Source organism: Thalassophryne amazonica, chromosome 19 (assembly GCF_902500255.1).
Source record: "Thalassophryne amazonica chromosome 19, fThaAma1.1, whole genome shotgun sequence".
Lineage (NCBI taxonomy): Eukaryota > Metazoa > Chordata > Actinopteri > Batrachoidiformes > Batrachoididae > Thalassophryne > Thalassophryne amazonica.
The window spans coordinates 15,160,071-15,172,071 of record NC_047121.1 but is presented as its reverse complement, the minus strand read 5'-3'; the positions used below and the strand labels follow the sequence as shown (position 1 = coordinate 15,172,071).

At 40.4% G+C, this 12,001-nt stretch overlaps 1 protein-coding gene across 1 annotated transcript in view; it reads right to left on the bottom strand.

The window, feature by feature from the left end:
- gfra4a (GDNF family receptor alpha 4a) overlaps nucleotides 1–12,001 on the bottom strand; it is a 526,172-nt gene that overhangs the window by 42,732 nt on the left and 471,439 nt on the right. Inside the window, exon 6 of the mRNA XM_034194878.1 lies at nucleotides 8,200–8,334. Coding sequence (XP_034050769.1) covers nucleotides 8,200–8,334 — 135 coding nt within the window. The remainder of the gene's footprint in view (nucleotides 1–8,199; nucleotides 8,335–12,001) is intronic.

Sequence of the window (12,001 nt, the reverse complement as noted above, 5' to 3'; positions counted from 1 at the left end):
GTGTGTGAGTGAGAGCCTATTTTTATTGTTTTTAATCAAAGCATGGATTTGTTATACACTTTAAAGTTTGGAACTCTTGCTGTTTGTACACCCGCCCGAGCCATAGAAAAAAGAAAAGCAGCATAAAATATGGAACAAGCCAGTCTTATTAGAGTTTTGTTTTCCCAGTTACTGCTGTCATGCACTTAAGTAGCTGGATAGTGACAATTTTTAAAATTTTGCCTCTACATCACTGCAATGGAGTTGAAAGGAAACAATCACTATGTCCTTGTAATGTAGACCTTCAGCTTTAATTGAAGGGATTCAATGAAAATGTTGAGGGTAAATTAAGAGTAACACAGATAAATACAAAATATTCACCTGTTATTCAATACATAGAGGACATAGTGCTGGATGTTTAGGTGTGTGTGAAGTAATATTTAAGGATAATCACTTCTGTAATGTAAATCACAACATTCTCAATTACAAAAGAGGCCAGCAGGAATTCAAAAGTTTCTTACAAACCTTAAATCATTCTTTCTGAATCTGTGTATCCAAGTCCAATGCTCTGAATAACTCATTTAAAACCCTTACAGCACTTCAAACAGAAATGGCTTTCAGGAACATAATTAATAGAAGTGATTTGCAGAGACTTTGTCAGTGGAGGAGAAAATAACGCTTTGAATAAGTAATACCTTCATTTTAATCTGTTGTTGGAGAGTTCCACTTTTCTTCTCATGGTGTGAATTAAATACTTTTTTTTTTCCCACTAATGTATTTTTTTATATCCCTACAAAGAAGCATTTGGGGTGGGGTCTGTCAATTTGTTGACCAGTCTGAGAGGCACAACTTCTCTTAAATTGGTTTGTGGTTTTCAATAAAACATGACACAATGGTAGACAATGACTATGTGCATGAAGAAAAATAATTCTGGTCTGAGAGCTTCAAAAATATTGGACTTTTGTAATTAAAAATGACATCATATTTGTCAGGTACATGCATAATAAACACACCTGTTGGTATTAACAGCAACACAGTGGTTGACCACTTTTTTCACAATGAGTTCAGGCAGTTTATCACTAAAAATTTAACCACACTGATAAATACAACACAAGATGGCTGTTATGCTATGTACTAGCATGCCACTCAATATTATTGCCAAAACTTTAAAAAATGTTTTCCAGGTCCCACCCCCAGTTTTTTTTTCCCTTTTATGAAGCATTTTAACTGCTGCACGTTTTATTCAGATATATGGCTATTTACTGGTAGCTCAATGAACTGAAGTGTTTTCTATATCATGCAATAATATGCATATGATGCGGACATGAACAAGTGAAGCCAACAGAGCATGAACCAGCTGCTGTCTGTTAGCTTAAACATCTATATATGAGACAACCCAAATTAAAGGAGAAATGCTGCTTTTAACAACCTGGACCTCATTTCTGGCATAAAATATGGTCGGTTACTCACCAGTATAAGTTTGGTGTGATTAGAAATCCATAGTTTAAACGACATGTTCAGTTCAAATCTGAAGCAAACATTTTTCTTCTTCTACTGAAGTGGATTAGATTTTGTGGTACACACCACAAACTACTGGACAGGAGGAACCTAGCAGTCAATGTGAATCACTGATTTGAAAATGCAACTCTTTCAGCCAGATGTGTGGTGCCGTGACACGTCAATCATCTGTGTCCAATCAGATTTCAGGACAGTCCAGTGAAACCCCTGGCCTCCGCTCTAGCTCCACCCATGCCAGGAAGTGTTCAACATTTTCTGTTTCACTGTGACTGAAAAGTTGGCAGTTCCTGTTTGAGTGTGAGCTTACCACTGAGTTCCCGCGAGATTCCATGGGATCTCGTCTGTCAATCCATTAAGTGTTTGACATTTGTACATTTCCTGTTTTACTGTGGATTTGAAAATTGGCACTTTCTGTTTAGGATGCCCTGTAGCATGAGTATATTTACAGGCATGAAAATTCTGTCTCATTATTATTATTGTTATTGATTGTGTGGTGTTGCCCTCCAGGCTGAGTCCAGCCTCTTATCTGTTACACGCTACGGTATCAGCTGATAAGCACCAGCCTGATGGACCTCAGCGCCCGTGTCACAATTACTTATTAACATGCAAACACAGTTTTACTCCGCCGACTGAAACTGAGTACTGACAACGTCTGTATGTAAGTCACCCTTAATACTATGGGTGGTTCATACTGTATGTGATCCCCTGTGTTGGGTGCGACACCAATCAGGCGTGTTGACTTGTCACAAGTCTGTTTAGACATGTTAGCCTAAACTTGACAGATTCTGTGATTCAATTCCGTCACCACATGGCATGAGCTGCAGTGTGTTTTAAACTGTCACTGTGGAGCTGACGTGATACCAGCAGCTCCACTTTGCACGTCTTTGTCATTATTCTGTCACTGGCATCATCACTTATTCAGAGTAATGCTCTTGTATCACGGGCTTTGTTGTTGTCGGATGAATAGAACCGTAGAAAAGCTATTGGACTTCATGTCACTCTTAATTTTATTCTGTCATAACAAAGAGACATTATCCTGTTGTGTTGCTCCAACATGTTGCTGTGCGACTCTGATGTTTCATTCATGTCACTGATGTTTCACCATCACTCAGAGAGCATGGCTGTTTTTGTGGGAAAAGAAATAAATGAATTTGGACTAAAGTAAAGAGAGAGTGAGTGATTGTGTGAGCTGCTGTCTGCATGGTCACTGATGTGATCAATCCAAGATGACTTTCTTCTAAAATCGTATATCTTTGTGTTTTCTGGTGAACAGTGGAGGCATACCACATTTATCTGCACTCTTCTCTCCAGTCATTGACACAACCATTCTATCATTTGAAAAGCTAAACACCTCTTGGTACAACTCTTTAGTGTGCTTGTTTCCAAAGAAGGTCCATAGTTCAAGGCCACCCGTGCCACATTGTCCCTCCCTCAGTGGATGCCCCTGAGGGAGGGCATCCACTGTAAGGCTTGTGCCACCTCAACATTTAGAGCCATACAAGATAATCTTCAAATACACTGTGTAGTGCAGTTGGACCCAGAGTGCAACTGTCTCAGCTCACCCACCAGCTTCAGCAGCCCTGCACCACCTTCAGGGTCTCTGATGTGTTACAAGGGTGCAGGCACACAGGATACCCCCCCCCACCCCACCCCCACACACACACACAAAACTAAGTTGACAACGGAAGTACCTATTGGAAAAGGCTAGCTCAGTAGATTTGGACAGCACGGTGGATGAGTGGTTAGCACTGTTGCCTCACAGCGAGAAGATCATGGGTTTGATTCAAATCTGTGGCCTTTCTGTGTGGGGCAGCAGGTAACAGAATATTTACAGAGGAATCCTTCAAATGGTGATACAAGCACCAAATTTGACAAAAGTACACCTTAGATATTACTCTTTAGAAAAAAAAAAAAAAAAAGACGGGCTGCTTGAATTTTCAATACGCGGCCACGTAGGGGTCAATTGAAGAATTACATAGGGGTCAAAATATAAAAATGCTCCAGTCATATTGAAAATTCTACCACATTATTTGTCTGATTGTGAAGATTCCAAAAAAGTATAGTTTGGACTATCTATGACTGAATTCTACAGAATTATGGGGTAAAAACAACAAGAATGGTGACAAAGTTCAGTTTCAGTTTGTACAGGGGTCAAAAGTTAGAGTTACTCCAATTTTGTTCAAAGGTGATGCAAATTATTGGTTGAGTTAATTTCAGTTAGTTTCACAAAGGAATAGTTTGCCCCATGTATCATGCTTAGTTATCACGTTACGGGGTAACATATGTCACGTCAGAATTCAATGGAAGTCAACATTATTTGACCTTTACTTTAGAGACCAAGCATTTAACACAGTCAAAACTGTTCCATTTATTAATCCAAGTAGCTCAATCAACAATTTGGACCATTTTTTACTAAAATTGGAGCAACTTTAACTTTTGACCCCTGTACAAACTGAAATTGACCTTTGTCACCATTCTTAAGGTTTTTACCCCATAACTCCATAACGGACAGTCATAGATAATCCAAACTATACCTTTTTTGGAATCTTTATGTTCAGACAAATAATGTGGGATAGATTTCAATATGATTGGAGCATTTTTATATTTTAACCCCTGTGTAATTCTTCAACTGACCCCTACGTGGCTGCCTATTGAAAATTCAAGTGGCCCGTCTGTTTTTTCAAAACAGCAATGCCGAAGGAGAATTTGTACTGGATTTGGTGCTGGTATCACCATGTGAAGTATTGTTTCAGTTATTTGCTGCGCTAGTGTGGATTTTGCATGTTCTCCCTGTGTTTGCGCGTGTCCTCCCACATTTAAAGACATGAAGGTTAGGTGAATTGGGAAGTTGATAACAGTTCAGGTCTCCCTTGTAAAAGAGGTGTCGAGGTTAAATTTAAGATACCATTCCAGACACTGCCCAAGATCATGATTGGACTTTTGGTCTTGTGTGTCCCTGAGAGGATCCCATGCATTTTGTGGTCTGTCGCAGCTGTACTTTCCCAGCACACACACACACACACACACACACACACTGATAAAGTTGTTTTTGCTGTCTGTCACAGTGTGTTAGAGTTGAAAGCACTTTTATTGCAGAGTATCAGTTTTAGTTTTAAGGGTGTTTACCTTCAAATTAGGTGGACCACTTTGGAATTACAGCACTTATTTGGTCCTTTGACCCCCATTGTCAAAGGACCAAATATAATATCAGCTGGGTTTTGTTATCCCCTCATTATAGCATAAACAAGTCAGCAGAAAAATGGTTTAGGGTTGTTGATTTCAAGCTCAGCATATCCCTTCAGGCATAGTTAACTCATTCATTCATTCATTTCCTTTATTTACCCAGGTAAAAAACTCATTGAGATTGACATCTCTTTTCCAAGAGTGACCTGGCCAAACTCAATCATCAAGAAATGTAAAGTGTACGGCACAGTGTAGGAAATGTGTCTGCAGCATGCCAACCTCAAACAGTGACCATGACAGCAGATGAGAGAGAGAGAGAGAGAGAGAGAGAGACAATCCACCAAGACACCTGTTACAGCTCTGAAGGAGCGTCAAGTGTATGCACCTGTGATTGGAGAGAATTTGTTCACAGCAATATTTGCCAGATACATCACTAGCAACCTGGTCTCATGGCAAGTCGTGATTCAGCAGCACGAAATATACATTAATCTATTGGTTTGTGATATTGTGACGAAAAGCACCTCATTTTCATCACGGCAGCACAAATTCATTCTAATCCATTCCGTGATGGCTGCACGAAATTAAACGTGAAGCGGGGGGTTGGGGTGGTTATGGTTAGGGTGGGGGGAAAGAGTAAGATTAGTTTATGGTTAAGGGTTGGGTCGGGGGTAGGAGTAGGGTTAGGAATAGTGAGTTAAAAAACACCCCGTCACGAAAATTTGACTCATTTCGTCACTGGACCACGAAAATAAAAAAAACATGAGACTGGGCTGGTTGAGTGACAGAGAAAAGGATTGTTAATAAGAAAACATGAAATAGTAGAAAGCACTCCAGAATAGATTTCATGTTTCATATGGACCACATGCTGGTGATGTAATTCCTACAGCGATCACCCAATTTGGATGTAATTATCCTCAAATTAAAGACTCCCATACTGATGGCAGGCAAATGGCAAATTGACAACTGACTGTGTAACTAACTGCGGGTGGTAGCACACCTGGTCAGCGTATTTGACACGCCCAATTCATGGATACGTGGTTACAATGGGATAGTGAGTTGACTGCACATTGCCATGATTTTCAACCATTGTTTTTTTCGTGGTGTGACTGAAGCATTAGGGAGGTTAAAATGAGGATACCCCTCATTTTAACCTCCAGATAACCTCCACATTGCACTTACATTTTGAGTGAATGTCAGCTATGACATTTTGTCCATGCAACACATTTCTCTGTGCATGATGCAACACACAACTGCCTCTGTGCTGAAGACCCTAATGGCTGTAAAAAGCTAAGGGGATGCACATGTTTCACCTGGGTGTTGGTGATGGGTAATTTTAAGATATGATAATGGACCAGCTGTTTGTCTGGCTGGTTGCCATCCAGGACCCGATGCGGTTCTGCAGTGTGGGGGATTCTGTGAGGCATGGCACCTCTGCATACTCCCACACCTGACCCGTGTAACCTCGTGAACAACAGTTTCTTTGACTTCAGACAATCTGGTTATGTTTTTCTTGGTTTTTAAATTTCTTGCTTATGTTCTTTGAACTTTTGGATTTTCCTACGGTAATGTCAGCAAATTGTCAGACCTCAGCAATGACAAATGTTTTTAGGACAGCTGAATAAAACTATAAATGCTACCTTTGTATGGAATCTGGATATATTCCTGGTAGAATTGATGTATAGTATAATTGTATTATATCTTGCTCAGTGGCGGCTGGTGAAAAAAAAAGTCTTGGTGGGGCTGCTGTGCCGATAGATTTCCTTGCCTTGTCCAGTACAGGCATTCAAGTGAACAGTTGGAAAATTACTACAATTCCACAATAAACATTTCATGTCCTTCTCAAAATCAGCAGTTTCACAGATAAAGTTAACCATTTACAGCAATATTAAGCCTCATTTCTACTTTGGAAAGGAACAATATCAAATACAATACGACACTCAAGTTCTTGAGCAAAGAACATTTCACCATTTGTCACCAATTACACACATAGTACACCAAACTGTACTGCACTGCCATTATCTTCAGACAGATCATAGGTTTCAAAATGACACCGACCGTAACAGAATAGAAAATATCACCAAATTTATACGCTTTCAAAATATGGAAAAATTCCTCAAGTGACAAAAGAACATTATGTACATAAGACAATGTTCACACCACCTTCAGAGAGAGAGAGAGAGAGAGAGAGAGAGAGAGAGACAAAGCAAATTAAGTATACAAAACCACTTAAATGCTTAAATGCCACTTAAATGCTTAAATTTAAATAAATTTAAATGCTTTGCTAAATTTGATTTAGTCTGACTGTAAGTGTCTTGTGTGAACTCAGTGGCTGAGTTAAATTTTTTTTTTTTAAATGCAAATTGCTATTTTAGTTTTTTTTTTTTTTTTTTTAAACTGAGCAAATCATTCGTTACTACTCCAAAGAATATTTCACTTCTGTGAGCTGATCCTCATTATGTGGAAACTGAAATCAAAATGCCAGCATGGCTACACCTTTGAACACTGTTACAAACAGCCTCGACCTCCCCTCTTACTGTTATAACTGGTCCGCTGTACCAATAAAGATCACAGCTTTGACCCCCTAAAACAAATAAAAAACATCACTCATTCGTTTCATCTTACATTTTCATCCTCATTTGTATATATAAAACCCAAGCGTCGATGGTGTTACTGTTTCTGCCAAAAACAGCAGCACTTTGATAAATCCACGGGTGACCCAAGCCATTAAATTTGGCGTTGCTGATTGGACAAATATTTACTGTATTTTCTTAGCAACCACACACAATTGGCCCCATGGGCGCCAGTTCTGGCGCCCACAAGTCATTTAAACTTGGTGATGCTGGTTAGCTGGTTGGTTGGTTGTAAGCAGATTAATAAATATATTTATTAGCAACATACACAAAAGGTCATTTCGCTGCACTTCAAGGGTGGATGAGTGAGCACCCAAGACAAGAAATGATGCGTTCTGTGATTCTGTCGGTGGAAATACACTGTTGAATGAGAGTCATTTGGTGGAAATGTTGTTTTAATCATTCAGATTACATGTAGGTACATACTATTAAGTAAAACAGACACTGATGATACTTAAAAAACAAAACAAAAAACAACAAACAAACAAACAAACATATTTTATCATTTTCCCCCTCCACATCTGGGAGGGCGGCGCCCCAGTGCCCCATGGGCCAGCCACCACTGATCTTGCTGTTTTTACAGAAAAGTCCGACAGATACTTTTCCTTTCATTTTTTCCATCCTAACAGGAGTCACCAGAGCCTTTCCCAGCCAACAATGGAAAGATCAGCAGTTCATTAAAGGGTTAAGACAAACAATCCCTCACTCTCAAAGCCAGACCTACAATTCAGTTAGTCACCATTCTCGTATGTCTTTCCACCCTTAGCAGACCATCTTGCTGCTATGAATTGACAGTACCAACCACGGTACTGCACTACTGCAGTCATTTTCTGATAATGTTTTTTTTCATATAACTGAACAGGGGTCTCTTTGTGCTGCTGTTACTCACTCAGGCAGATGTTGTCATGGAAAAAAGTGAGGAAGTCACTGCACTGTTCCCGATGGTTTCCGCTCGCTGCACAAGAACACCACGGCCCCACATTAGATGTGGAATTGTCAAGGTAGTTGGGAGTTATTGTGCTTCCTGCAAAAAACACAACATAGTATATTTACATACATGATGGTTTAAGTTCTATAAATCCTACATAGATCCTGAGGTCCATTGGTGCTTCAATTTCAATTTATTTTCCTTTATATAGCGCCAAATCACAACAGAGTTGCCTCAAGGCGCTTCACACAGGTAAGGTGTAACATTACCAACCCCCAGAGCAGCAGTGGTAAGGAAAAACTCCCTCTGATGAAAATACCTCAAGCAGACCAGACTCAAAAGGGTGACCCTCTGCTTGGGCCATGCTACAAAACATAAATTACAGAAACAATTCACAGAACAATTCACGGACGAATATACAAGAAATGCTATTGGCGCACAGGGCAGGAGGATCACCAACACGAATACTCCCATCTCTGGATGGAGCTGCACCTTAAACAGAGAGAAAAAACAGAATCAGGCATCAGAAAGACAAAAAATACTGTATACTTTCCCAGCATTAAACAACAAGAAAAACAGAAGAAATACTAAAGTGATCGCCGGCCACTAGCCCTAAATTTCACTAAAAGACCCTGAATTTAGGTAAAGTTGAGGCCACAGCCCACTGCAATTACTAATAATGAATTAAAAGAGTAAAAAGTGTAAAACAAAACTGTACCAGTATGCTAGCCACATGAAAGGGAAAATAAGTGCATCTTAAGTCTGGACTTGAAAGACTCCACAGAATGTGACTGTTTTATTGACGCGGGGAGACCATTCCACAGAACAGGGGCATGATAAGAGAAAGCTCTGTGACCCGCAGACTTCTTATTCACCTCAGGGACACAAAGTACACAAAGTAGTCCTGCACCCTGAGAACATAAAGCCCGGGCTGGTACGTAAGGTTTAATTAGGTCAGCTAGATAGGGAGGTGCCAGTCCATGAATAATTTTATAGGTTAGTAGCAGAACCTTAAAATCTGATCTCACTGGGACAGGAAGCCAGTGAAGGGATACCATAATGGGTGTAATGTGGTTGTACTTTCTGCTTCATGTCAGAAGTCTGGCTGCAGCATTTTGAACCAATTGGAGACCCCTAATGCTAGACTGTGGTAAACCAGAAAATAGAACATTGCAGTAGTCCAATCTAGAAGAGATAAATGCATGGATCAGGATCTCAGCACCAGCCATAGACAGGATGGGACGAATCTTCGCTATATTTCGGTGGAAAAAAGCAGTCCTAGTAATATTTCTAATGTGGAGGCGAAAGGACAACGAAGGATCAAAAATTACCCCAAGGTTCCTCACTTTCTCAGTGTGATGTATGACACAAGAGCCGAGGCTGAGCGTTAACTGGTCAAATTAATGCCGATGTCTCACTGGACCAAGAACCATCATTTCAGTCTTATCAGAGTTTAAAAGTAGGAAGTTTCTAGACATTCAACTTCTCACTGCTGCAAGGCAATCTTCTAAGGATTTTATGAGAACGAGATTACCAGCAGTTATCGGCATATATAACTGAGTATCATCTGCATAGCAGTGAAAGGTGATCCCAAAACGCCGCAATATGTGCCCAAGGGGTGCTATATAAAGGGAGAAAAGCATGTCACTAAGGTTAGAGGTAGTGTTACTGTACAAAACACAGTGAGAACGACTGGTCGAGTATGCAAGGGCACTCCCAGTAATCCCAAAATGATTTTCCAGCCTATCAAGTAGAATATGATGATCCACTGTATCAAATGCAGCACTGAGATCTAACAGCAATAGAACAGTAGTGGTGTCCGAGTCCATTGTAAGCAGAAGATCATTCTTTAGGGCCCTGTCCCACTGGGGAGAGGATTAATTGCGCATGAATTGAGTATACAAATTGCGGGCGTTCGTTGTCATCTGCAACAAAAATGGCCAAAAATGACAAGTGTCCCAGTATGAATTATGGATATATTAATAATATATAGCGATAGAAGCACTGAGACAGTGCAAGCCTCCGCCAAGGCCATGGGGTCACTGACGCCATAATGTCTACACGCCGTGGAATCATTGAAACTAAAAAGTCTAACAATGATGTTTGCTCAGTAGTAAAAAAAAGTTTCATCTGCTGTGACTGGATAGCATGTATCCTTAGCACTTGGCATCACAGTTTATTGCAACTTGCACCTTTCCCAGAAGCTACTGTCATCTGAGCACTGATATTGCATGTGCTTATAGACAAAAACAAATAAGAGACATTCTATTTATTATTCAACTAAACTGCAAATATATGAATTTTTTAACATTTATGAAACACTTCTCTAAACAAGGCCATAGGGTCACTGACCCTACAGAGATTCCCTCTTTCTTTTTGTCTCTTTCTCTAAAATTGTATATAATAATCATTAGATTATTAATATATAAACAAAAATAAATTTAAGAAATATTACAATTTGAAAACAAATGCACCCGAACATGATGATAGCTGCAACTGCTTAATGCTAACTTTTAACATTGAAAATGCCATAGACATGCTAACGCATTAGCATCATGATCCGGATCGTGATCCGGATCACCACTAAAATTTAATCACTTGTTCCTCTTGTCATTTCCAACCACTCCACAAAATGTCATCAAAATCCGTTCAAAACTTTTTGAGTTATCCTGCTGACACACAGACAAACAAACAAATGCGACCGAAAACATAACCTCCTTGGCGGAGGTAACAATCACGGTTATATAACGCATGTAGTGAGGACACTGATCCGACACATTGAGATTATCACGGCTGTATTACGGGTGTATTATGAATGCACTGCGCACGTGTTGCGCGTGCACGGCATCTGCATGAGGTCATAAAAGAAGTGCACTCGCTCCTTTCGGCATCACTATTCACACCAACAATACAGCCTCTGGAGCATTTGCTGGACTTGGACAAGTTAATCAACCAATCAATCAACTTTTTTCTTATATAGCGCCAAATCACAACAAACAGTTGCCCCAAGGCGCTCCATATTGTAAGGCAAGGCCATACAATAATTATGAAAAACCCCAACGGTCAAAACGACCCCCTATGAGCAAGCACTTGGCCACAGTGGGAAGGAAAAACTCCCTTTTAACAGGAAGAAACCTCCAGCAGAACCAGGCTCAGGGAGGGGCAGTCTTCTGCTGAGACTGGTTGGGGCTGAGGGAAAGAACCAGGAAAAAGACATGCCGAGAAGGGGGGCAGAGATCGATCACTAATGATTAAATGCAGAGTGATGCATACGGAGCAAAAAGAGAAAGAAACAGTGCATCATGGGAACCCCCCCCCACAGTCTACGTCTAAAGCAACATAACCAAGGGATGGTCCAGGGTCACCCGATCCAGCCCTAACTATAAGCCTTATAAGCCTTAATCACAGAGTGTTGTCATGCGAGGGTTAACTGTTCATGAGTTTGGGGAGCGGGAGGGGGGAAGCCGCTCGGGGTGTGAGACCGTGTTTTTTTTTGAGTGTCACAGAAAACAGACTTCAGCGTGAGCTGTGGCTAGGGTTGCCAACTCTCTGAAAAATAAATAAGGGACACCTCACCGCCAGGGCCGACCGGCCGACTGACCATTGCCTTCACCCTTCCCAGCGTCTGTGTGAAACGATTTTTAACCATTTGACTGTTGACTTGACCCTGAATTTAGGTAGATGCATACATGCATTTGTTCTGATATGAACACTGGAAAACAAATTATTATTTAGCAATTTATTTTTAGTGCAAAAATAAATT